The sequence below is a fragment of the Gouania willdenowi genome, chromosome 19, assembly GCF_900634775.1.
Source record: "Gouania willdenowi chromosome 19, fGouWil2.1, whole genome shotgun sequence".
NCBI classification, from domain to species: domain Eukaryota; kingdom Metazoa; phylum Chordata; class Actinopteri; order Blenniiformes; family Gobiesocidae; genus Gouania; species Gouania willdenowi.
The window spans coordinates 4,049,690-4,072,991 of NC_041062.1; the positions used below are offsets into that span (position 1 = coordinate 4,049,690).

The following is a 23,302-nucleotide window of genomic DNA, read 5'->3' on the forward strand; positions in this document are numbered from 1 at the left end:
TTTATAGTCCAAAAATCTGTGATAAATATGTTATACATTTTTCAAGCTTTGGCTTAAGATTCATTCATTTTATTTTATGTATATATTTATTTGAGCAATTTAGTACAAGCAGAAAAAGCTTTAGTAGTATGTGCATGGGAGTTGGACGGGGGGGTAGTCTGTTTTATTATATATATATATATATATATATATGTACGAAAATGCTTTTAAAAATGTTTTAGATTGTTGATATTTGAATGAAAAGGGCCCTGTGAAAAATTAAGATGGTTCTTGAGCACAGTTTTGCACTAAAAACAATTATTCATGTTGCATCAGGGCCCATGCTACCACCCCCTATATCACAGGAAGGCAACTTTTATCACAAAGGGCCAAAAAAAAAGTGTTTGATTGATCAGAGGGCCGCATCATCAACATTCACGTTAACGTTTAGAATAATGAGCGATCCGAGCATTAATACAGTTAAAAACAAAGAGTTTCTTTAGTAAGTTTGTGTGTTTCTGTTGTTCTTTTGTGTATTTTTCCTGTAAAATATATGTTTTTTTTGGAGTCATATTGTGTATTTGTGTTGCCATTTTGCATTTTTTGTGTTCTGCTTGTCGTTTTGCTTGTTTTAGTACTGTGGGTACATGGATACAGAAAAAGAATGTATGACGGCACCTGGCCGAAAAAGTTCAAGTGTTTTTACTTCATTTTTACTAAGAATTATTGTGTTTCTTTGTCTTTTCTTTGATTTTTTTTTTTGATCAGGCTTATTTAACATAAATGTTTTTACTAAATTGGTGTTTCCTGGGAAATATTTGCACCAAAAGAGGAGAAACTTGCTCCATTAAAGATGTAGAATGTGCACGAGTGTCAACTTTATCAAATATAAGGTCATTTGAAGCCCCGCCCTCTCAGGAACTCCATTGGTCACACTTTACACCTTCTCTTTTTAGCTAATGCCCCTTTGTGTGTGTATGTATATATATATATATATATATATATATATATAAACTGCAACTCAAAAACACACAGCAAACTCCAACATGGTGGTAAGAAACATCCTTTAATGGTTTATTTCAAAGTAGCTTTGGTAATATGTAGAGCGTTTGGCGTAAACACATTTGACAACATGACGGCTAAAGCGTGACAACAAAATGAATCGGACAGTTTTCATTAGAGATGAGCCCTTCGAACTGAATCCGTGATGAGCGTTGACCTGCTGAAAACTCCTTCAGACGACACGACGGAGGGCAAAACTCACATGATCGCATATTTGGCATAACTGGCTTCGATTGTGTGCGGTTGCGCACGATTTACCAAAAATGTAAATTGGGCTCGACAGAAAAAGACGGTGCACAGTAGATTAGCCGTGGTCGACATCTTTCTTACAACTCCACAGAAACAGTTAGTCACTTTTTAGCTTTGTCTTTCTGCGTACTATATATATATATATATATATATATATATATATATATATATATAGATATATACAGTAATGTTATAAAGAACCACAGAATGTGCTACAGATGTATACAGAGCCTTTAAAAACCTACCTAACAAGAGTCCAGTCCTTTTCTATAACAGTAGAATAAACAGTAGTTCAACATGTGTGAGCACATTTTATTTATTTCTTAAATGAGTGAGTGTTTAAGGCTAGGTTATGTTATGTACAACATATTAACAGTGTTTAATACAGTAGAACAGGAACATAACACATCTCCTTGTCAGTGGGCAGAGACCGCAGCAACTTCAAGTATGTAAAACAAACATTTGTATCATCACTACGCGCCTCTCTGTCCTTTGTTTGCAGCGCTAATGCTAACGCTAACACTAAATACCTGTTTCTTATCTGCTGCTATATGGCTTCAAATTGGCATTTAAAGATTATAAATGTATTCCTAATTTGTGTAAATGTCTTTGGCTTCAAGGCCCCACAGTGTTATTATCGTGATAAGATGCTAATAAGGCAATATGGCTTTATCTAGAAGATGAATCAGCAATTTTTGGCTAACATGCTAATGTTTGATTGCTTCTGATTGGAAATTCAACAATGGTTGATTGAAGCTTTTAGTAGGACGCCAACAGGTGATATTTAAAGTGTCAAACCTGTGACTTAACCCTTTACAAGCTTGCAGAATAATACTGACAATCAGTTAGCGCATTAGCTAGCATGTCTCCCTTAAAGGAGCAGTGAGCACTGCGTGTATATCTTTGATTCTTGTTATGAACGACTGCAGTCAGTTATAGGAATGATAAATAGTACATAGCACCATTTTGAAGAAGACCACAAACAGAAAAAAAACAAAAAACACAGTAAAATACAAATTGCTATCACACATCCATGGATGTTACCACTCTTTTTGAAAAGCAAGCCCGTCAAAATAAATCGTAAGCCTTTTTCTATCTCTAAACCTAAACATGCACTTTGGTTAATATACTTTAGATAAACCTATTTTACTTTCTATCTTTTTTGGTGATTTTCAAAATAAAAAGAGATGAAGAAAAACAACACAAATAGTGTATTATTTGTCAAACATTACAAACAAAGGCTGAGGCACTTAATCAGCTAAAACTAAGCTTATCGACAGAGCAACACAACATCTATGTACATAAATGTAAAAAGTGTTATAAATAGGTTTTAAACCAATAGATACTATATACATCTTTTAATCGCGACAGTATTGGTGTTTTTATGTTGACTTATTTTGGTAACGCCGTGCGCCGTCGTTGTCCCCCCCACCCCCCTCGCTGTTGGCTCCACTGGCCAATGATGAATGAGCATCACGACATCAGAGCGGAAAGGATGACACTTTGGTATTTAAGCGAGATGGGTCACTGGTTAATTATTCTCGCTTCCTTAGGATGACGTAGATGAGTCCGCTGATCAGCGCCAAAGGGAAGGCCACCCACGCCAGGATGTAGGAGTATCCGTAGGTGTCGTCCTTCGGCACCCACTCCGGACTCATCACGGTGTAGATGATGGCCCCGCTCATCACGAACAAACCTGAAGGCAGGAAATAACCAAAGAGTGAATAATAGTTGCTATCATGGCATTTCTCTGAGTTAGCCAGGGTTCTGGACCTTTAGCATTAGTGGCTTATTTTTTTAAATTATTGTTCATTCTTAACCACTTTAACCACTAGGTGGCAGTGATGTGGAACTTTTCAACCACGATCCTTGCGACGTAATTAACTTTTCAGCACTTTTCTGTAAAACTGCTCCTTTAGTTCCCGTGCAACACTTTTTTTTAGCCTTGCTCACAACGAGTTTTTGAATTTCATTACAGAATTTGGTTTCTGGTCAGGATTACATCACTTGTTTTTGATCAGATTATGTTTAAAATAAACCAAATAGGACTTAAGGAGGATTCCTCTAACAGTTGCTTTTCTTAAAACTGCCTAAATGCTTGGTCTCTTTTGAACAAGAGATTAATCTCAATGAAACTTCCTGGTTAAAAAAAGTTTAAAAAATCTAAATAAATAAATAATTTTAATTTTCAAAATATTTCATATTTAAATAAAATATTGTAGAGTTTTTCTTTTGAGCGTAGTTTAATTTGCATTATTTCCCCTGAATTTATTTGCAGTTTGTTTACAAAGTGTGATTTCAGGTCCCAGTGTCAGACCAGTTGAGAGCCAGTGCTTCATGCTCATTGAATTTTAATCTATCACGGCCTTTATCTTCATTTCTTTGTCTGCCCACATCTGCATGACGTTTGTTGGCGCCCCACGCTGCTATTGCCACCCATCTTGACATTTCAACTTGCACCGTTGGCCTCATTCCCAGTGTCGCTTCTGTCTGGCTGAGTGGGCATCTGAGTGCCCGGCAGTGTGTGCTGGCACAGCCGTGAAAAACCACCAGCTGCCAAGGCACAAAGAGCTGTCAGGCTGTGAAGCATGATGGACCGCCATTAGCAGGTAGCTCGGCCATAGAAAACATGCTTTTTGGTTCAATAGCGCTAACCTAGCGCTTGTAGCAGATGCCATGTCTTAATTGTACTTTTTTATTTTGGTTTGTTTGTATGAAGGGTTTAAAATTTTTGTTTTTTATGTGACTTAAACAAGACTATCACAAAAAAAAAAAAGTTTTTATTAACTAATAAAAACTGAACTATAATGTTCAACATTGGATGAAATCCAAACAGAACTAATTTTGTTCTTTGAAAGTTACCCCTTTTTTTTAATGCATGAGCTCTTATGCTTCATATTTTAGTCGACGAAAACTGTTACAGAATTTATCGACTAAAATCTTCATGTCAGTAAGTTGACTAATAATAGACTACAATTGAAATAGTCCTGATTTATAAATTTTGTCTAAGTTTTAGTCAAGACTGACTAAAAATAAATAAAAATTTGCTGCCAAAACCAATCTGGATTATCGTCGTCATGCCAACGATGCACCAATGGGCTAATACTACGTTAGTTATTCGCTATATAAACCAACAGGAAGTTGGTGTGTTGCATCTTTTTTCAAAATAAAAGCCAGTTGAGTTCAAACAGAACCTAAACTGAGAAACTTTCATCGTCATGCCAACGATGCACCAATGGACTCATACTAAATTAGTTTTGTAGCTATATAAACCAACAGGAAGTTGGTGTGTGGCACCATCTTGTTTTAAATAAAAGCCCTCTGGTTTAAAATGAAATCGAGAAACGTAATGAAACTGTATTTTTTTTTCTAATAAAATGGTGCCAAAGGTCATCAGTGTGAAAATAGTGCTCGTGTTTTGTGTGGGGTGGATGTTTTGTTTATTTTAATTTTTAACTTTGTAAAAGCACTTTGAGCTGCATTTTATTGTATGAAAAGTATTTTTTTTTTTTTTTTGTAGAAATAAAGATTGATTGATGTTCTTTACTTTTGTTGCTGATGGATTTGCATAGAGCCTAAAAGGGTATGAACTCACTTGCGAGAATCTGGAAAGTCCCTGTGAGGAAGAAGCGTCCGCCCTTCTGCAAAGTGAAGAGCTGGCAGAAGAAGAGGACGAGAGAGAGGACGCTGAAGATGATGGATAGGATCATGAGAGCCTGGACGGCCTGGATCCACTCTGCAGGAGAGAAGAAGGAAGAAAGAGAGTGCTGTCAGACACATAGTTATATATACAAACATGGTGCACGATTAATCAAGGCTAAATTGAAAATATATCTTTTTAAGAAGGCTTATAATTGTTAATGTTCTTGTGTTTTCTTGTAGCACTCTGAGATTCCCTGAATGAAAAGTGCATTACAAATAAAATTCATTATTATTATTATATAAAATCAAAATCTGATTATTCATTCACTGAGGGGGATTTTTTAAAAGTCAAAATCAAACAGTTGATTTTCCCGTTTAATCATGTGTAATCACAGCAAGAGTCTCTCTTCCTTTACAAACTGTTGAAAATACAAGTTTCAAAGAAAATACTTGCAATAATTAAACCATTCTTTTATTTTTTTAAATCGGAATCAAAAATAGATTTTTCTAAGTAAAAAATGATGATTTTGTTTTGAGCTACAATCGTGCAGCCTTAGTGGAAACAAATGAATAAGACTGGGTCTGGGCTGGGCCTTCCCTCACAAACACAGCCTAATGATCCAACCCAGCCATGTTTTCTTCTGGGAATGTGTAATGGATCCATCACAATGAAACCTAGCTATCCTGTTCCTAAAAGCACTGCGAGCCCCTCACTGTCGGCCCTAAATCGATTGTTGATGCTGGTCATTCACGAGGCCATTAACCCATTAGACACCAGTATTGACAGGGAGCACTACTCCAGTATCCGTGCCATCTATTTCAGTGTGTTTGTCTGCGCACTATTTACGCTTATTCATGCCAGGAATCCCCAGGTCATTTTCATGATTTACAACTTTCTATCCAAATTCTGCAAAACTGACTTCTAGGGAAAAAAAATCACTCAAACAATAAAGGTTATTGTGATTAAATTTGTTCACTATCTAAGCCTCTTCCTTCTGTTCTCAAACATCCGTGCTTTATCGACCCACTCACTTCATATAGTTCAAAGGCTAAGGTGTGGTTTTAATGGGGAGTCATTGTGAGCATGGAAAAACACACCAAGCATACTTTATACTTTATACATAAAATTGAAACTACAATAAAAACATCCTTATGGAATGTTAAAAGCTTATTTTATGTAATGCTCTGTCACTTTAATTGACCATATCTCACTATTTTACTGCCTTGATGTAAGAAAATGGCATTTTTTAAACAAGATTTAGCCTATTTAATTTATTTTTTTAAAACACTAACCCAAATAAACATTTTATATACACATTATGAAGAGAGTCTGGATCAGGAATAATATGGCGTCATGTTACAGACAATAATCAGTGGCTCTGAAAAAGAAACCTGACACACGCACAGCAGAGCAGAGCGACAATTAGATTCAACTGGAATGATCCTGTTTTCGATGGTTAAATATAACCGTGCGATAACACTGGACAGCGCAACAATACATCATTGGACTCTGTGATAAACAGACAGCTCGACCTTCCTCCTTCCGCTCTAATAGGAAACAGAAATGTCAAGTGTTTTCTTGACTAATATTTACAGGCATGCAAGTTTCCTTTCACCGTCTGGTCATTTTCATTTTGCAAATTTAATGTGAGAGTGAAAGTTTAATAAAAATGCAGCACGCAGCATCAAAATAATTGGTGTATCTTGGTAACAAATGCTGAGATTCTCTATAATGTGTGCACTGGCCATCACGTTAGCAATAGTAGTGCAAATGCGTTAGAACATATAACCAACAGGTCGCAAAACCTAAATGACTTTCAAATTAGATTAAAATTCAAACTGAAATTTCAAACTGGAAAACAACTATTCAGCTGTCGTATTTGGTCAGTGGCAAACTCTTAACCCTCCTATTATCCTTTAGGGTCATTTTGACCCCATTCACTGACTGTTCATCGTTCAAAAAATATTAGTTGACTATTTATTTTTTATTCATATTTCGTGACTTTTCCTTATTTGATGGGTACATTATGTTTATTCAATGTGCTGAACACATATTGCACACATTGGTGTTCCTCTGGGGTCAATTTGACCCCAAGCTGTTTTAACTGAGTGAGGGAGATGGTTTTGGAACAGCTCTTTCACAGGAGAATTTGTCTGTGTCTGAGACAGATTGTGTTTCGTAGGACCGTGATTTTGAGGCATTGTCATCTGAAGTGGTAAATAAATATGTTTATGAGAGGAAGGGGTGGGTGGGGGGTGGTCACCAACATAAATCAACATGGTTCATTCTGTCAGTCATGAATGTGCACCCCAAATTAGAAAAGAATTGGATGAAAGTTTGACCTGATGGTGGCGCTGCAGGAAAGGTCATATTAGCCCCACGACCGATGGGGTTCATGCTTGTGTGGTCATTAATGTAGTCAGTAAATTTGAGAAGATTTAGATGAAAATCATTTAAGATAAATGAGTATTTTCTGGAATCAAATATCCCTGGGGGTCAGATTGACCCCATGATTGAAAAACAAACAAAAAAATCAGTATCCTTTTCGGCGGCTGTACTTTAATAAATATGTGGTAATCATTCCTTTCAAATGGAAATAGACTAGATTTTATTGAATCCTTGGAAAAAAAAACCTTCAACTCTCCAACAATGACAGCCATGACTTTGACAGTGAACTTGATTGCTCAGCAAAGCTTCCAAAGGCCTGTTTTGACAGCCTGCCCGGTGGCGGTCGTGCAAAAAGCGGAGCAGACGATGCCGCATTTCCTAAAGGCCAGACGCATGAGCTGCCCACGAGCCATTGAAATAAAAACACTGTGCGTCAGTGCGCCCAATGAAAACAAGTCAAACAAACCGGCTCTGCCATCAAACTCCCCGGCAGAACACACACACACACACACACGGTCAGCACGGCTTGTTCTACATCAGGGGGGTCAAACTAATTTTCAGGGGCCACATACCAAGCAGTTTGATCTCAAGTGGGCCACAGTTTTTATGGGAAAAATTGTAATTTCAATATTATTGTGCACTAGTTTGCACTTCTACTTATGCATAAAATACAAAATATGTTGGAAACTGACAATATCCAAGCAATAAGTGACACAGTTCAGTCCCAACAGGATCGTCACTTTAAATTGTCTAGATTTTGTGACAAATTTCTCTTTGATTAAGGGAAATATTATGGAATAAATTAAGGAAAAACCTTTTTGAGTTTTTTTTCAACTGTTTAACATTAAATATGATTGCAATCATGCAAATATTGTTGAGTTTCATTTACACAATGCCGAATTCGAAGTTCCAAAGGACCAAATTTGGCCCCTGGACCATGACTTTGACACGTATTCTACATGCAATTAGTGCTAAAACTATCCAATAAAATATCATTATTTGTGTAATTTAGACCATTTTTTGACATTTTGTGAGTGCATTAATCATACGAAGCTGCAGCTGCTGCCTTAAAGCGTCTCCATGATCCCTGAGCTTGGACATGATCTGAAGCTATGGCTGTGTGAGCGGGCCACAACATGCTATGTTCTCAATGAGGTGGTCCAAGGTCTCAAACTTTAAATACCCTCCCCCTGCCCCACCCTGATCATCCCTGGCCCCCCCTGACTCTTGTCACTATGAGACTCCCTGACACGAGACCTGAATATGGACATCACACCATGACTATTTATACAGTGGCAGCCTATCAGCTGCACGCTGGAGCGGCGCCGCTGTATTCTCTGCCCTAGATGGCACCAAAGCCCTGGAGGAGCTGTGACACACCCACATCATCATCATCATACGCTCAACATCAGATGTTCAATCTCACTATAGCCCCTCTTTAAAACCAGATTCCCATTGTAATATAAATAAATATAAGATGTGATGAAGGGAGGTTGTCTGACCTCCAGTTGATGCCGGGTTACAATGATGTCCTCCAGTGGCAGTGGAGCAGTTATACCACAGGTCTGAGGTACCAGTGTCATTTGATGTCCATACCTGTGATAAATAAATAACACTTTTACAAATAAAACACATGCAAATTGGCCAGAAAACTTATCAGAAATCTTGTGTTCTACATATATATTTCTCATAGGTTTGGTTTTCACTATCATATTTTTTTGAAAAACAATGCACATTTATGATTAGATTATAGTTCAATACTCACGCTGACAATTGTGGACACTAAAAGCAGAACCAGTGCAACAATGTGCAGCAGGACGATTCCCAATAGGAGCAGCAGCATCTTCTCAGGCGATCTGCAGAGTAAAATGAGCTGTCAGTGTGTGTAGGTTCAGAGTTAGTAGTGGGATCTGGGTGTGTCACTGCAGAACGTTCAGGACGCAGGGCATTTGGGGAAACTGGATCCAAGCCTTCAGAGGACAGGAATCCAGACTAGGATATCAAATAAGAATATCTGAGCATCGGGTGATGAAATACCTGCGAGGGAATCGATATAAGTGACTGTATGCTGTGCGTAAAATGAAGCTTACTGTCCTAGTTTTACCTAAAATAATAATAACTTTTCTATTTTACTTCTTTTGATTTAAACACTTTTTTGTCAATACATAAGATATCCATCTATACATAAAGAATAAAACATGAATATTAAGAGTTTTGTTGTCAAAAGAAGTATCAAAATGGTTTATTGATGGCCAGCCGTGCATAAAAACGCGCCTTTTCCGTCTCTGCCCCGCAACACTGACTGGGTAAACACGTTCCCAGAGACCAAAGTCCACTTACCTGGAAAGCAGAGCTTGAATCCACACAAAGAAAGAAGTTTAAGCTCGCAAAGAAAAGATAAAAGCACGTTTTTCCTTCTCTTTAAAAGTCCAACAGCGATAGTTCCTCCGTTCCCAGAGTCGTCTTCAGTCCAGATTGATGCCAGAGGCTGACGTTCAATATAAAGTGTCTCATTATGGGAGAACAACGCCCAGCGTGCGTCGCTACGTCACGGAGCGACCCTCTGGCCCGCAGCCAGGATTCCCAATATAGACGCAACGGTGCGTAATAGCGCACGAGTTACCGTGGAGAGGTGCTGGTCATTGTTTTGCTGTCCTGGTAACTACAGGCACTCATGCCTTCGAGCACAGTTTTCTGCTCTTTTTAAAACAGTCCCTCAAAATGTTGAGCTTTTTTACATCATTATGATGACGAATAATCAGGTTTTTTGTTATATTTAGAACTGCTTTAAAAAAAAAAAAAAAAAAAAAAAAAAGAGTTGTTTAGTGCATGTATTGGGACATTTTGTGATTTTAATATTACTTGCAATAGTTGCATCCCTTTTGACTTAATACTTAATCAATAAAAATGCTTCACACATGTTTTCAAAACATTATGGATATGAACTACGAGTTTAATTATACAAAAGTGGGCTGAGAAATTTAGGAAAGTAAAATGTATTGCTTCAGTATTTTTTCTGCTTTGGTGTTTGGGCTAAAAAACATTCTAAAACCACCCAGTGCAAGTTTTTTTTTAAATACATTTGGTGAATGTTTTTGGTAATTAACTGAAGTGTCAGAGGAAACGTGACAATATCCTCTGGATGAATGGAACATGCAAAAAGAAAAAAAAAATCTCTACCCACCTTATTCTTGGGGCTGCTACTGTTTTCCTAGGTGTAACATCCACTGTGATAAATATATGCACCAAAAGTTACAAATAAGGCATTGTTTTTATTAAATAAAGTGCTCAATCCTCATCAAGTGACACATCAGCTTCAGCTTCTTACTTTTCACAATAAAAGTTATGTATATGGGTTAAAGTTCTCTATTCAACTCTTTGTTTGTCACATTTTACCACTAAGTGCAAAAACTGCTAAAGCACAAAGGACATTGTGCCCATAACCTCAGTAGCACAGTAATGCATTTTGTATTTTTTAAAGCATATAAAACCCCATCAAAAATGTTAAATAGCAATTTTAGTTTTATGAAATATGTCATTTAACAAATGAACCCTTAACATTTTATTCTAAAAGAAGACAAAATTACCTTGTTGGAATATTACGACATAAATGTGTCCAAGCATTGGACACATCAGAGGGATCAGCAGACGCCTTTGAAGAAGACTGGCAGTTGACAGTCAAAACATCTACATGAGATCAAAGTAAACTTCCTGAGGAAAAGTTGTCAATAAATTAAACCTTAACGTCTACATATTTTTAAATAGTGAAATTTAGACTACTCCAAAAATTACCAAACCAATATAATTGATATAATAACGTTTTGCCCTTTTTCTTATTTAATAGCTCTCTGTCAGCACAGTTTTTGTTGCCATGGCAACTGCAGAGACAAACATTGTTGTAGTAATGTGATGTAAGCGCGTCTCTTTTCCTTCTGGTGGACATGTAGTCAGCCTCGTGACTCACACTATGTGTCAAAGTGTGGACGGGCATGCTCAAAACACACACACACACACACACACACACACACACACACATAGAGCGATAGCATCTGGGACTCTCCTCTGTTTGACACAACTCCGTTCCAGGGGGAGTGTGGTGACATTTCATCGCCAAAATGCTGCGTTAAAAGCTGGAAAGGAATTCTGGGCGATATCTTCAGGGAATGTTAAAGAATGTAAATATTATGAAACTAAGTTATCAGATATGACTTGAAAAGAGTTAGTAATTCATAAGCGAAAACCTTTGGACTGATTTCTTTCTTTAACACTTTACTTGAAGTTTTCTACACGAGGCTGACATTACGCTGTCATTATCTGTCATTAGCATGTATAAGGTGTCATGAAGGATGACACTTTTGGAGCTATGTTGGCATTTTTGGGGTTAGGTGGAGGGATCAGATCAGGCAGAGGTGTAAATAGTACTAATATTCCCTACTCAAGTAGAAGTACTGTTCGTTGATTAAAATTGTACTCAATTGCACATACAAGTAAGTCATACTTAAAATACTCAAGTACAAGTAAAAAAGTAGCTCAATTACATAGTACTCAAAGTAAAAGTTACTTGTTAATTTCACGTTCACAGTTTAATTTTGGTAATAATTCTTGCCACGGTTCCCTTGCATACAGTAAACATCTCATGTATAAACTTAAAAAGGAAGAAACCAAATCCTGCACAATTAAAACTTAATTTATTTTCCACAAAGACATTTGTATAAAATTAAAGGTTCGTCAAAAATGTACAATTCATTTTTAATTAAAATAACACCAATTTAATTCAATTCAAAATAAAACAATTCTCAGGCTCTAAGTATAGATTAATTTATGAACTCTAAAACTGAAAAAATAAATAACCTCCATTCAATGCTGTTTTGGCGTTTGGTGCGTTATGTTAATCTGATTGGTCGGCTATGATGTGATGCATTTGATTGTTGTCTGATCATTTCATCTTTTTGTAGTTTCACAATGTCCGTAGATTGTTTTAAAACTAAAAATAATTATTTACTGTGAAATGTAATGAATTACTTTACTTCTTCTAAAACGTACCTAAGTACAAGTAAAATTACAGATTTAGAAATATACACAAAAAAAGTACAAGTAACCATAAAAGTAACTTGAGTACTTGTAATCCATTACTTTCACCTCTGGGGTTAGGGTTACAGGTTAGCGTAACGAAGGGTTAGGGTAACGAATGACAGCGTAATGTATAAAACTTCAAGCAAAGTATTACCTTTCTTTCTATTTAAATGTCAGCATGAAAAAAATGGGTTTGCGTCATTTGGCGCTTCCGCAAAGGAACACAAGTTGGAAACAGTCATTGTCTTCCCAGTATCAGTCATAGTGGGATGTTTAGGATGTGTTTGACCTTAGATAGCCCCTCCCTCTCCCCCTCCTCCCTGTCAACATCCACTTTCCATTCTTTGCCACTTTGCTTGCACTTCCTGGATGCGCTTGCCTGTGTTTCTCACACTCACACGAAAAGAAGGTGTCACTGCTGTGCTCGTGTCTACACTCACTTAGAAAAGTTAAGAGCACGAGGATATGGGGCGCTGATTAGAAAGTTGTGCATGCTAAAGTAAACAGCAACTTTTTTTGTAACGTTTAGCAACAAACCACGTTTAAAAAATCTATGTAAATGTTAAATATGAAATCTAAATCTATATGTTACATTTAAAAATGAATGCCTAATCTAAATCTAAATGTTAAATCTGAATGTTAAATACTAAATCTAAAAGGTGAATTTTCATACTAGCAAAATATTTTGTTTCCCCTGTGACATTTCATTTTAACATTTCAATTTAGATTTAACATTTAGATTTAACAGTAAGATTTAACATTTAGTTTTAACATTTAGATTTTGATTAAACATTTAAATTTAACATTTAAATTTAACGTTTAGATTTAACGTTTAGAATTGACATTTAGATTTAACATTAAGATTTAACATTTAGATTTAACATTTATATTTAAATGTAACATTTAGATTTAGATTTAGATTCAACATTTAAGATGTACATTTAAGATTTAGATTTCACATTTAGATTTAGATTCAACATTTAAGATTAACATTTAGCATTTAGATTTAACATTTAGATTCAAATGTGAAATTTAGAATTAGATTTCACATTTGATTTAGATTCAACATTTAACATTTGCATTTACCATTTATATTTAAATGCTACATTTCGATTTAACATTTAAATTTATATTTAATATTTAACATTCAATTTATATTTAATATTTAACATTAAATTTAACATTTAAATTTATATTTATATTTATATTTAATATTTAACATTTAGATTTAACATTGAAACTGTGAAATCTCACAAATTTCACAAATATTGCTGTAAATGTGGTCAAAAGTAACATTTAAAAAATTCACATATGTTTTTTAAACATGGTTTGTTGCTAAATGTTGCAAAAAGTTGCAGTGTGTTTTGGCGTGCGTAACTTTACAATCAGCGGCTGTCTTGGAGTTCAGCTGTGGGCAGGAGCTATCAAACCTGCAACCTTCGAGGCTCGGAACTGGGCGTGATTGTAGTGGCTTTCGGGCCTGGATGCTCATCACATGGTCAACAGGAAAGGTTCACAGTGACACGAGGAGGAGGAGGAGGTCTTGTTAAACTGCTGTGTGGCTGTGCAGACACTCCTCATTCTCATCCCTTATATGTCAATGTTTGTAAAAGACTGACAATCAGTAGAACTGAGTGGACGCGGGCGTGTTAAGTTTGCTTCGTTTGCAGAGCTGGGGTCGGAGCCAAACTCTTAGCAGAGAGCTGCCTAACAAACATCTCCCCCTGAGAGGCTGAATAACGTTACATCTAACGCCTAGGTTCCCAAAGTGGGGTACGGGTACCGCCAGGGGTACGTGTTGCTCATTTAAGCTATACATTTTGCCATTACCTACTAACTTTTTTTTTTTTTGCCACTCTTGACTGCTTTTGGTCCAGTTTAGTAACTTTTCACCCTTTTCTTGCCATGTTTTTGGGCCATTTTTTTGCCACCTGTCATTTATTTTTTGTCACTTTACTTACACTTTACTTAACTTTTTGTTTACCTTCTCGGAACGGCGCCTTCGTCAAATGGCTGGCTGTGATTGGCTTGATCACCATCCAATCAATCATAACTGAACCAATACATTTTCAACAATGTATAACTCTGTAAAACGTAAGGGGGATACATTATATAGACAAATTCCACTGTAGGGCTCCATTGTACAGTATATGACATTACATCATTCTGTTCTTTAAGTGTGCAGGAGGAGAAGCGGGTACATTCAGGATTCAGGTTTAATGTCTGAAGGTGTACAGGACTGTAAGAACAACTGATATAACGTTTCATCCCTGCTGTCTTCACATTAGCGCATTAGCTAGCTACGAGTGCATTCCTGAACCATAGATAGGACTCGGGCCAGGGGACATCAATGCTGAGAGTAGCTGTGGTTGAGTTACAGTAACTTTATCCAAATAGCAACAAAAGAGAGAGTGCTAAAACAGATGCTACATTCACAAGCAATGGTCTTGTTCTTTAAACATACAGTACGACGCAGAAACGCAGAGGATAAAGTAGCTTTAACCAGCACAATGCTCCTCTCTGACCGCCTGCTACTTTCTGTCACTTTATTAAATTACAGTTTGTTACGTTGGCTTGAAACAGAGCCAGAGACAAGAATAATTAGTTGGAAAAGGACTCACAGCAGCTATTTATGAGTTATTTGACTCTCGACAGTGGATTCAGCTGATGTTGTTTATTGCTGTGTCATTGTTGGATCTCTGGAGATCGAGTCCAGCAAAATTATTGCACGTGCTAAACTGAAAATAAAACACGCTTTAACGTTTTAGCGAGCTGAGATCGGACAAACAGATGAATGTTGTCCACATTTAGAATAAATACCAATCTAAGCATTAATACAGTCAAAAACAAAGGGTTTTGACTACTTCTGTTTTTATCTGTGTTTTTAGAGTCCTTTTGTATGTATTTGTTATTTTTGTCAGTTTTGGTCGTCTCTTTGTGTAATTTACTGTAATTTTGTATACACTTCAAAGGTGTTTTGTGTAATTTTGCCTGTTTATTGCATAGAGACATTTTGTGTATTTTTGTGGTTTTTTGCATATCTTTCCGATATCTTTGTAATCAATTTGTGTATTTTTTTTTCTTATAAAAATGCTTATTCTTATTTTATAGATATTTTTTTCTAAATGTAATCTTCTGTGTTTTACTGTAATTTTTGTGATTTTTTTTGTGTGTAGACTTTGTGTGTTTTAGTAGTAATTTGTGGTGTTTTTTTAGCTACTGTTTTTGGAGTTTTGGCTGCATGTAGCCCCAGGGTCACTAGTTTGCTGTATAAGATCATATGTAATGGGAGAGAACCGTGGACAGATTTCAGGATTCGGAACCATGGACAGGACAGCAGTAGATTCCAAGTCTTGCTTTTCAAACTTGTAACTAATCAGAGAACACTTAGAATGTTTCTTTCTCTGATTATTCTTGAAAGACTGGGATCCAAATGGATTAGTCCGACATGGAGCTGTAGATAATAAAATATGCAGGACACACGCTGACAGGTGAGTGATGAGAGGTAAACAGACTGTTTGTTTGCAGGCTTTTACCTGTTAATCCTCTCAGAGCACGAGGCCTGTCGTCACACTTTAATCAGACGACATGAGCGGGGGCGGACGACAAATAGGGTAAACTAAACCTCGAGCATCAGAGTGATAGTGAATATACAGCTGGTTCATTTAGAACAAACAGAAGTAAAATGAATACCAGATATTTTATGTTCTTCTTCAGGAAATTGAAAAGCTCTTCGAAACTTGAAATTAGCATCTCTGCACAACTCAAGATCAACGTTAACTGCCCATGATGACTCAGCACTGTTGTATCTTGACCCCCTGTCCATCTTTTTTTCAGGAATGTGAAGATATAAGATTTAGAAATCAATGTTATAGATTGATTCACCCAGTAGCACAATGGCAAACCCTTTAGGATTCATTCACGCTGATACCGTAGCTCCGGTCCTTTCATAAGATGTCAAATAGTGTTTAAAAAACTGAAAACATGACAAAAGTATAAAGTCCCCTGCATGTGACCTTGAATCAGCAGCAGAGAGTTGCACACAACACTTGTACATTTTGAAGTATTGGCAGTTTGGATGGAGAACCGCACACCATGTAACGACTCTTATCAGTCTGACTCCAGCTTCCTGTAGCTCGTAACGGTTAGTGGAGGGACTATTCAACGGATTCCTGCTTGGTTTCTTCTCTTGTTTTGTTCTGGGACATTAAAAAAAGACAAACTCCACTGCAAGGCGGAGGGTAAGGGCCTCTTGAGAAAACTCCGAGCTTTGGAAGAAATTCAAAAGCCACAGGAAAAGCGGGTTCCCATGAATGTTTGGTTTTCAGTTCAAGCTGAGGTTTCTCATAAATAGTTTGAATAAGTCATTACCACAGCACAATTATATTTCTGGCCTAAATTTATATCCTCCATGAACAAGCCTGACTTTTTTATTGAGTAGTCAATAAAACGAGACTGCTGTCAAACTGAGGCATTGTCTTGACTAGACATTCAAAAGTATACTTTGGTATTTTCTCAGAGATATTAGGGAAGACCCGTGAGTTGTCGGATCTTTAATGTTTTCGTCCATCACATTCCAGAAAGTGTGTTTATGGTTTCCACCAGTGCTTTGGTAGTTTCTGTCTTCTATCAAGCCCATGCATGAAACAAAGCAGATTTTTACATTTACACAGCAGCACATTAACTAAAGCGGTTGTGGGCTAATGGTGAAAGAGACAGAGTTGTAGTTTTCTATTGTCATGAGCCAATTAGTAATACCCTTAACCCACAACTGCTTCTTGGTTGCAGAGAATGGATTTTATGTTTGTGCCTGTACATATGTGAGAATAAAGGGATCTTTAGGAACATACTGTTCACTCGCACCCACCTGAATGGAAGCATTCTTAGTCCAATCGCTAATGGTTACAGTGTCAGGTGGCTTTAAGTCTGCCTTCATCTATTCTCCAGCATTAGTGTATATGGGATGTTGCTATGTAGTAACCAGTTGGTTAATTGTCTTCTTTGGGTGAAACACTGTATTTCTGTCCTTCAGTGCCCGAACCTGATTATGTTTTTAGTAAAAAAGACTTGGTATGTGAAAACTGTAAAATGACATGAGGCACAGGGCATCCCAAACAAGATCTGGAGTTAAAAATAAACCGGCAATATGTTTGCACTGCAGGGAGAATTCCAGAGTACATTCCCCATACGCAAGGGTGGTAGAAGGGGTCAAATGGGAAGACCTATTTGTGTCCCGTCCAAAAGGGGAACCATAACTATCCAGTGAGTGCAGAGCAATGGTTCCTTCTGCTTTTCACAAGTGAAAACCTTCGACTCTCTACAAACTGTGTTTGATTGCAAGGTGCTGAAAGCAGAGGGTGGTTTGATGTCAGCTAGACAACAGGAGATCTTTCTGTCTGCATTACCAGGGACTGAGGAATGTGTTGGGCACAGGGGATGGACTGTGAGGATGACTGCTCACACACCTTAAACACACATTCACATATGAAACCATGGGAGAGAGGGTGACTCCTGAGGGTTGTGGTCAAACACAGTGTTTGCACAGCAGACAGATTCTTTGTACTGAGCTTTATATGGCTGTAAAACATTACACCTAAATCAAAGGGCAAGTTGCACACCCGTTATTTCTATTGTCACTCCTTACCATTGAGTAAAAGATTTATTTTTGGTTTTACTCTCCTTACTTTAGCATTTTGTGCGTATTTTCTGATTGCTTTGCAAATCAAACAGCTGTCTGATGTCTCATCTGCTTTAGAGGCAAACGTTCAGTTGTATTGCCCCCTCTCCACTCCGCCCCATCCCCTCCACCCCTCCCCCAGACAATACACTCACTCCCACCTGCCCACGTGCAATCTTTCGTGACAGTGTTTTTTCTGCTATCTTCTGTTTTGTGCCGAGGTGGTTTATTCCTAGTGTTAAAGTGTACTCCCCATAGGGAATTCAGTCTATGACCTGCTTTTTTCCCCTCTCCCCGTCTCTCCTCCTGTTCTTATCCCACTTCTCATCTAAACATGATGATGCCAAAAATGGCAGCCGCGGTGTGTTGATGTGTGTTCTTTCTGCTGTAACTACCAAGTTAAATTCCTTGTACTGTTCTAAACTGTACCTGGTGAATAAAATCCTTTCTGATTTCTTTCTGAAAGTTCAGACAGGAAGAGCAGCAGTTCAAGGGCTAAAGGATTGGGTCAAGAAGTGCAATAGTGTTGATTGTGTGTGTGCTTATATGTGTGTGAGAATGTGTGTGCATGTGCAATCAGGCTCACTGGAAGGTGTTGACTAAATCAACAAAACGAAACTGATTGTCTTTACATCAGCTGACCTCCAAGGTAGGTTGGTGAGGAGGGGTGAAAGACAGGAGCTGTGGTGTAAACTGGGGGATGGCTTTTAAATGATGTTTACTGAGCTCCTCGTCAGGGTGAGACCAGGAGGGATCCATTCAACTCTGACCTAGACAGCAAAATAATAATAATTTTGCCATCAAAAGCCCGGTCTCAGTGTTGTTTTTGTAGTTTTATAGAAGGATACCAATGTTGAGGTGGCCCTAAACCAAAAAAAAATGCTTCAAAGTAGAGAGTCTAATCTTTCAGAATCTGATTTCAGTGCAAAAATTCTGTGGGTCTTTAAAAATTATTCAAAATGCTCTCAAAAGACTGGCACTGAGGAAGAAAAAAATTGAAAATGGCTGGCACTGAATGAGTTAAAAGAGTTATAACAGACAGAATTGTGTTGCCAGAGCTTTTAGTTGTAAACCCTTCTTTAAACATCTTGAGCGGCGGCAACATGGACTAGATTTAAGACCGTAAGACCATACATGTTTTTCAAGATGAAATGTCGACTGCTCACAGGCTCCTGTAATGCAAGTGGGATGAAATGCAGAAAAGTCATCATCAATCCATTATCATACTTCCTTCCATACATTAAGTCATTTTGTTCACAATAACAATATCAATATAAATCTTAAAGTCCTCCTAATCCTGCCAAACATCAACAATAAGATCTTAGGAGTAGCCAACCAGGCGAGGCATGCTGGGAAACGTCTTGCGTATGCTCATACACTTCTCTTGGTCCAGGAAGAGTGAATTGGCCTTGACGGACAAGTCGTACTCCAGAGTAACTTTGGTCTTCACCAAAGACTGCAGAGTTTGCTCTGCCTCCATCAGACGCTGCTGGAGTTTATGGATGGTGTCCTCGATCTCTCTCACTTCACTCACTAGTCTGGATAGGTGGAAAACATAGGCAAGAAAGACATTTTGAGATATTTTAAAGTTTAACAATGCACGATTTTATAGCATTTATGCATCTGATGTTAAGGCATCTTATGGTGATTGACAAAAGAAAAACATATTTCAGTCTTACTTGTGGTGGGGGTTGTCCCGGCAGAGTTCGATGTGGGGCCTTCGGGTTCTCTCCTCTAGTCTGGTTTGTGCCACTTTGAGTGGACACTCTTTGTCCCTGAGGGCCTTTTTCAAAGACTCAATCAACATCTCAGTTTGAAAGATTTCCTGCAGAGTCTGGATTTAAAAACAGAAATGCAAATGAAGACATAAATAAAATAATTTCAATCAATAATACAGTATCTGCTGTAATCTACAAGTTTACAAGACAGCAAGAGTGGGACAATCTTTATGGAAGAGAAAGGAGGAAAGTAAAGAGCTGGACACTCTTGACTTCAAATTATCTTAGCAGAGTACTACACACTGGCGTGCTTTGTTCAGACTCATTTCATGTAATTTGATTCCGGTACACCACTATTGCTCACAGCTTAAGGGGGCTGAGGTTTATGGAGAACGACGTGTCTCATATCACAGCTGCTGTTGGCATTTCAGCCTATCCAACACTTGATACATTACCCTGGATTAGCCTAAAAACAATAGAGCACTCAAACTAGGAATGTTGTACAGTAACCTTGCACACGTTGGACTGCTGAGATACACTAATGGCTGTTTAGTAAACAATGCAGTTCTGCTGTTTTGCACTTTGCACACAGAGATAAATATTACACTGTCGGTGCTGTATGTGCAGAAAAAGACAGCAGACGATATATACTATTCAGAGGTTTGAAGGCCACTACTTCTTAAAGTCAGAATCTATTTAACCTCGAACGAAGTTACATTAATGTGAGGTTTTGTCACCTTGGCTTTGAGCACACCCCTGTAAAAATGGTTTAACCTTTGCCAGGTGGGTCTGCAGGCTGTTCTTGGCATCAGCGGTTTCTGATACACGGTTGGTGAATTCTATGTTGACACTGTTGAATTGGTTCCACATGTCATTGGACGTGGTGCTTAGCAAGATCTCTATCTCATCTCGGAGCCTGTGGGACGCGGCTCGTTGACTCTGGGAGTGCAGGATGTTGTCATCCGTGAACTTGGACCAAGAGTCCGGCACAGAGTGTCTGTGAGAGAGAGAGAAAAGCACAGAGGGCAACTTTACAGAATCTTTCCACCTGCAGAACAAAGTCCTCAACATGTCATGCAATTACTGAGACTGTAAATAGTTTGTAAGTGATTATATAACTTACGCTGGATCGAGCCGGTCAATCCCTCTGTAATAACCGATACCATCTGATGTGTTCCTCAAATGGTGACACCTGTCGTCTATCCTCTGAGCTGTCAGTTTGTCACTCATATCTCTGTCCAACTCGTGCTTAGCTGCTCTGTTTGCCCTGTGAGAATGCCCAACATTATGAGATTCACAACAAATACATGTAAATGCCTTTAAAACCATTGCATATAGAGTAGGTTAGGTATAGACTTACGCTAGCTGAGCAATGGCCTGGTCAAGATGTCTCCTCATCTTTTCCTGACATGATTTGATCACCTCTACTTCCTTTTTGGTTAAAAGACATGTTAAATTGTAAATGTTATTACTATTAGGGCGATATCAAATGTCATAACAATCTTTTGACTCGCCAGATCATTATTTTACCTTGATTAGGTTTTTTTCTACATTGTCATGCACCAGGTCGATGGACATCCGCTTCTCTCTATGGTACAAACACTCTTGAGACACCTACTGAGAAAACAATAATGACTAACACATATGCAACGTTGTTTGGAAATGCAATCCTAATTCAGATAAATGTTACTTTATACTCAAGGGACTAAATTAGCATTTAAATTCCTGAATTCATAGACATGCCAAGTATATCTCTATAACCCAAATGTTTACTCTAGTTTCAGTTACCTGCAAAAGTGTCTAAAGAGACCTCCTGTCATGTGATAGTAGCCAAGCAAGGTGTCCTTGTCATCAAATATCTAACTAGATCATGTTAATTCAACCTGGTCGACACAAAAAACCACAGCTCTACCACGGCACGAATGTGACCGAAATTAGACTCTGCCCCATCCTGCTTTGTTGAGAATGATCTAACAGATACTGTTGCTACAACCAAAACCATCTCATTAAGTATCTTAAGACACACCGAGGAGTGATAAACAGCGACAAAGACAATGAATAATTTAACAGCTTTCCAACCACGTGGACAGGATGGGAAAACAGATCGAGTCTTCCTTTGTAGCAACTGGAATATTTAATCATTCTGTATGTGAATGATAAAGACTTTCGGGGTAAAATAAGCACAGTAATAATAACATGTTATTAGACCAACAGTGTAAAGTCACACATTAAAAAAAGCTACAATATTTCATGGCACAGTCCTGTCATGACACAGTGATTAAAGATTTCAGATTTTGAACTTGAACTTGAAGTTCCAGCCTCACCTGCAGAGGCCCCTCTGTCTCTGCCAAAGCTCTTTCCAGTCTTTTCTTCACCTCAGTCAAAGCTGCAGTCTCTGTCACTATGTTGTCAATTTCATGGTTCAACTCCGACTTCCAGAATACAATGTCATTGAGCCTCTCGCCGATGTTCTTGCTCGTATTCTCCTGAGTTCTTCTGGTTATCTGCTCCCTGTCTTGCATCAGCCTGATTGTGTCATTTCTCAACCTCTCTGCACTTTTCCTGGACGACACCGACTCCATGTAGTTACTGTGGTTGGACTTGAACCAGTCGTCCGGGGTGTAACGTGTTGTTAACACGGTCCTATTTGATGGGTAGAACATGGTCTTGGCTCGGACCAGATCTAGATTATCTCTTCTAATGGAAGTAGGGGATGGAATTGCGCTGCTGCTCTTGTAGTAGCTGCTGGTCCTCCACTGATTGGCACTTGGGTGCATGGCCAAGGCTGGCTGGGTGTTACGATAGCTGGATGCCATAGTGGAGATGGTCGGGAGAAAATGGCTGGTCTTTGGTCGCGCATATGTGGCTGTTAGCGTAGATCCAATCAGCTCCATTTCTAATGTCTTCACGTGCCTTAAATTTTGAGTCAAAATTGTTTGATTTTCAACAAAAAAAACATTTAATGCACAAAAATACTTTAAAAATACCTTAATAAGGATCAATGTGTAAAACTATGTTGTAAAATTACACTTACCAGGTTAAAAACTACTCCTCTAGTGTATGGTGTCTTGTGACAGTCCTCCTCCTAGCGCTGTTTACCTGAGAATGAGCTCAAGAACACAGTAAAGGTAAACTGACATGCATAATGAATAGACAAGTTTGCAAGTCATTCATTCAGCCAGCCAATGGAGTGGCACAGTGCTGAAGTGGAGGAATCGGCCTGGGCCAAGATTTCTGTTGACACAGAGGCAGTTGCCGTTGGTTACTACAACACTGTGCAGAGGATTTTTAGATTAATGGCAAATGAGTGTTCATTCTTTACAGCAGCAAATGCATTGGGCTTATACATTTGAATTGAAATGTTCATAGTCAATATGTCTGTGGAGTAGTTTTGATAGAAATCTTAGAAGGCATTTTGATCACACATGATTCATCTTCTTGTTTTGCCCACAATATCCTCTATTGCCACTTAAATACCAAACAACAAAGATATAAAATAAATCAAGACGAAAG

At 38.0% G+C, this 23,302-nt stretch overlaps 2 protein-coding genes across 3 annotated transcripts; both read right to left on the minus strand.

The window, feature by feature from the left end:
* Positions 1-1,026: 1,026 nt before the first annotated feature.
* On the minus strand, positions 1,027-9,826 carry pmp22b (peripheral myelin protein 22b). 2 transcript variants are annotated; one of them, XM_028477148.1, is made up of 6 exons: positions 9,662-9,826; positions 9,087-9,177; positions 8,824-8,917; positions 4,886-5,026; positions 2,963-2,986; positions 1,027-2,857 (listed from the first exon to the last, which is right to left on the minus strand). In XM_028477148.1, the coding sequence occupies exons 2-6, from the start codon at positions 9,162-9,164 to the stop codon at positions 2,826-2,828; spliced, it is 369 nt and encodes a 122-aa protein (XP_028332949.1). In that variant the 5' UTR covers positions 9,165-9,177; positions 9,662-9,826; the 3' UTR covers positions 1,027-2,825. The 2 variants fall into 2 exon arrangements, with proteins under 2 accessions (XP_028332949.1, XP_028332947.1); XM_028477146.1 differs by having other exon boundaries at positions 1,027-2,986; positions 9,662-9,825.
* Positions 9,827-19,150: 9,324 nt separating this feature from the next.
* On the minus strand, positions 19,151-22,894 carry tekt3 (tektin 3). The gene is made up of 8 exons (XM_028476736.1): positions 22,824-22,894; positions 22,114-22,702; positions 21,320-21,403; positions 21,150-21,220; positions 20,913-21,056; positions 20,564-20,786; positions 19,751-19,905; positions 19,151-19,609 (listed from the first exon to the last, which is right to left on the minus strand). Exons 2-8 carry the CDS (start codon positions 22,681-22,683, stop codon positions 19,393-19,395), a joined length of 1,464 nt encoding a protein of 487 aa, XP_028332537.1. The 5' UTR covers positions 22,684-22,702; positions 22,824-22,894; the 3' UTR covers positions 19,151-19,392.
* Positions 22,895-23,302: the final 408 nt, after the last annotated feature.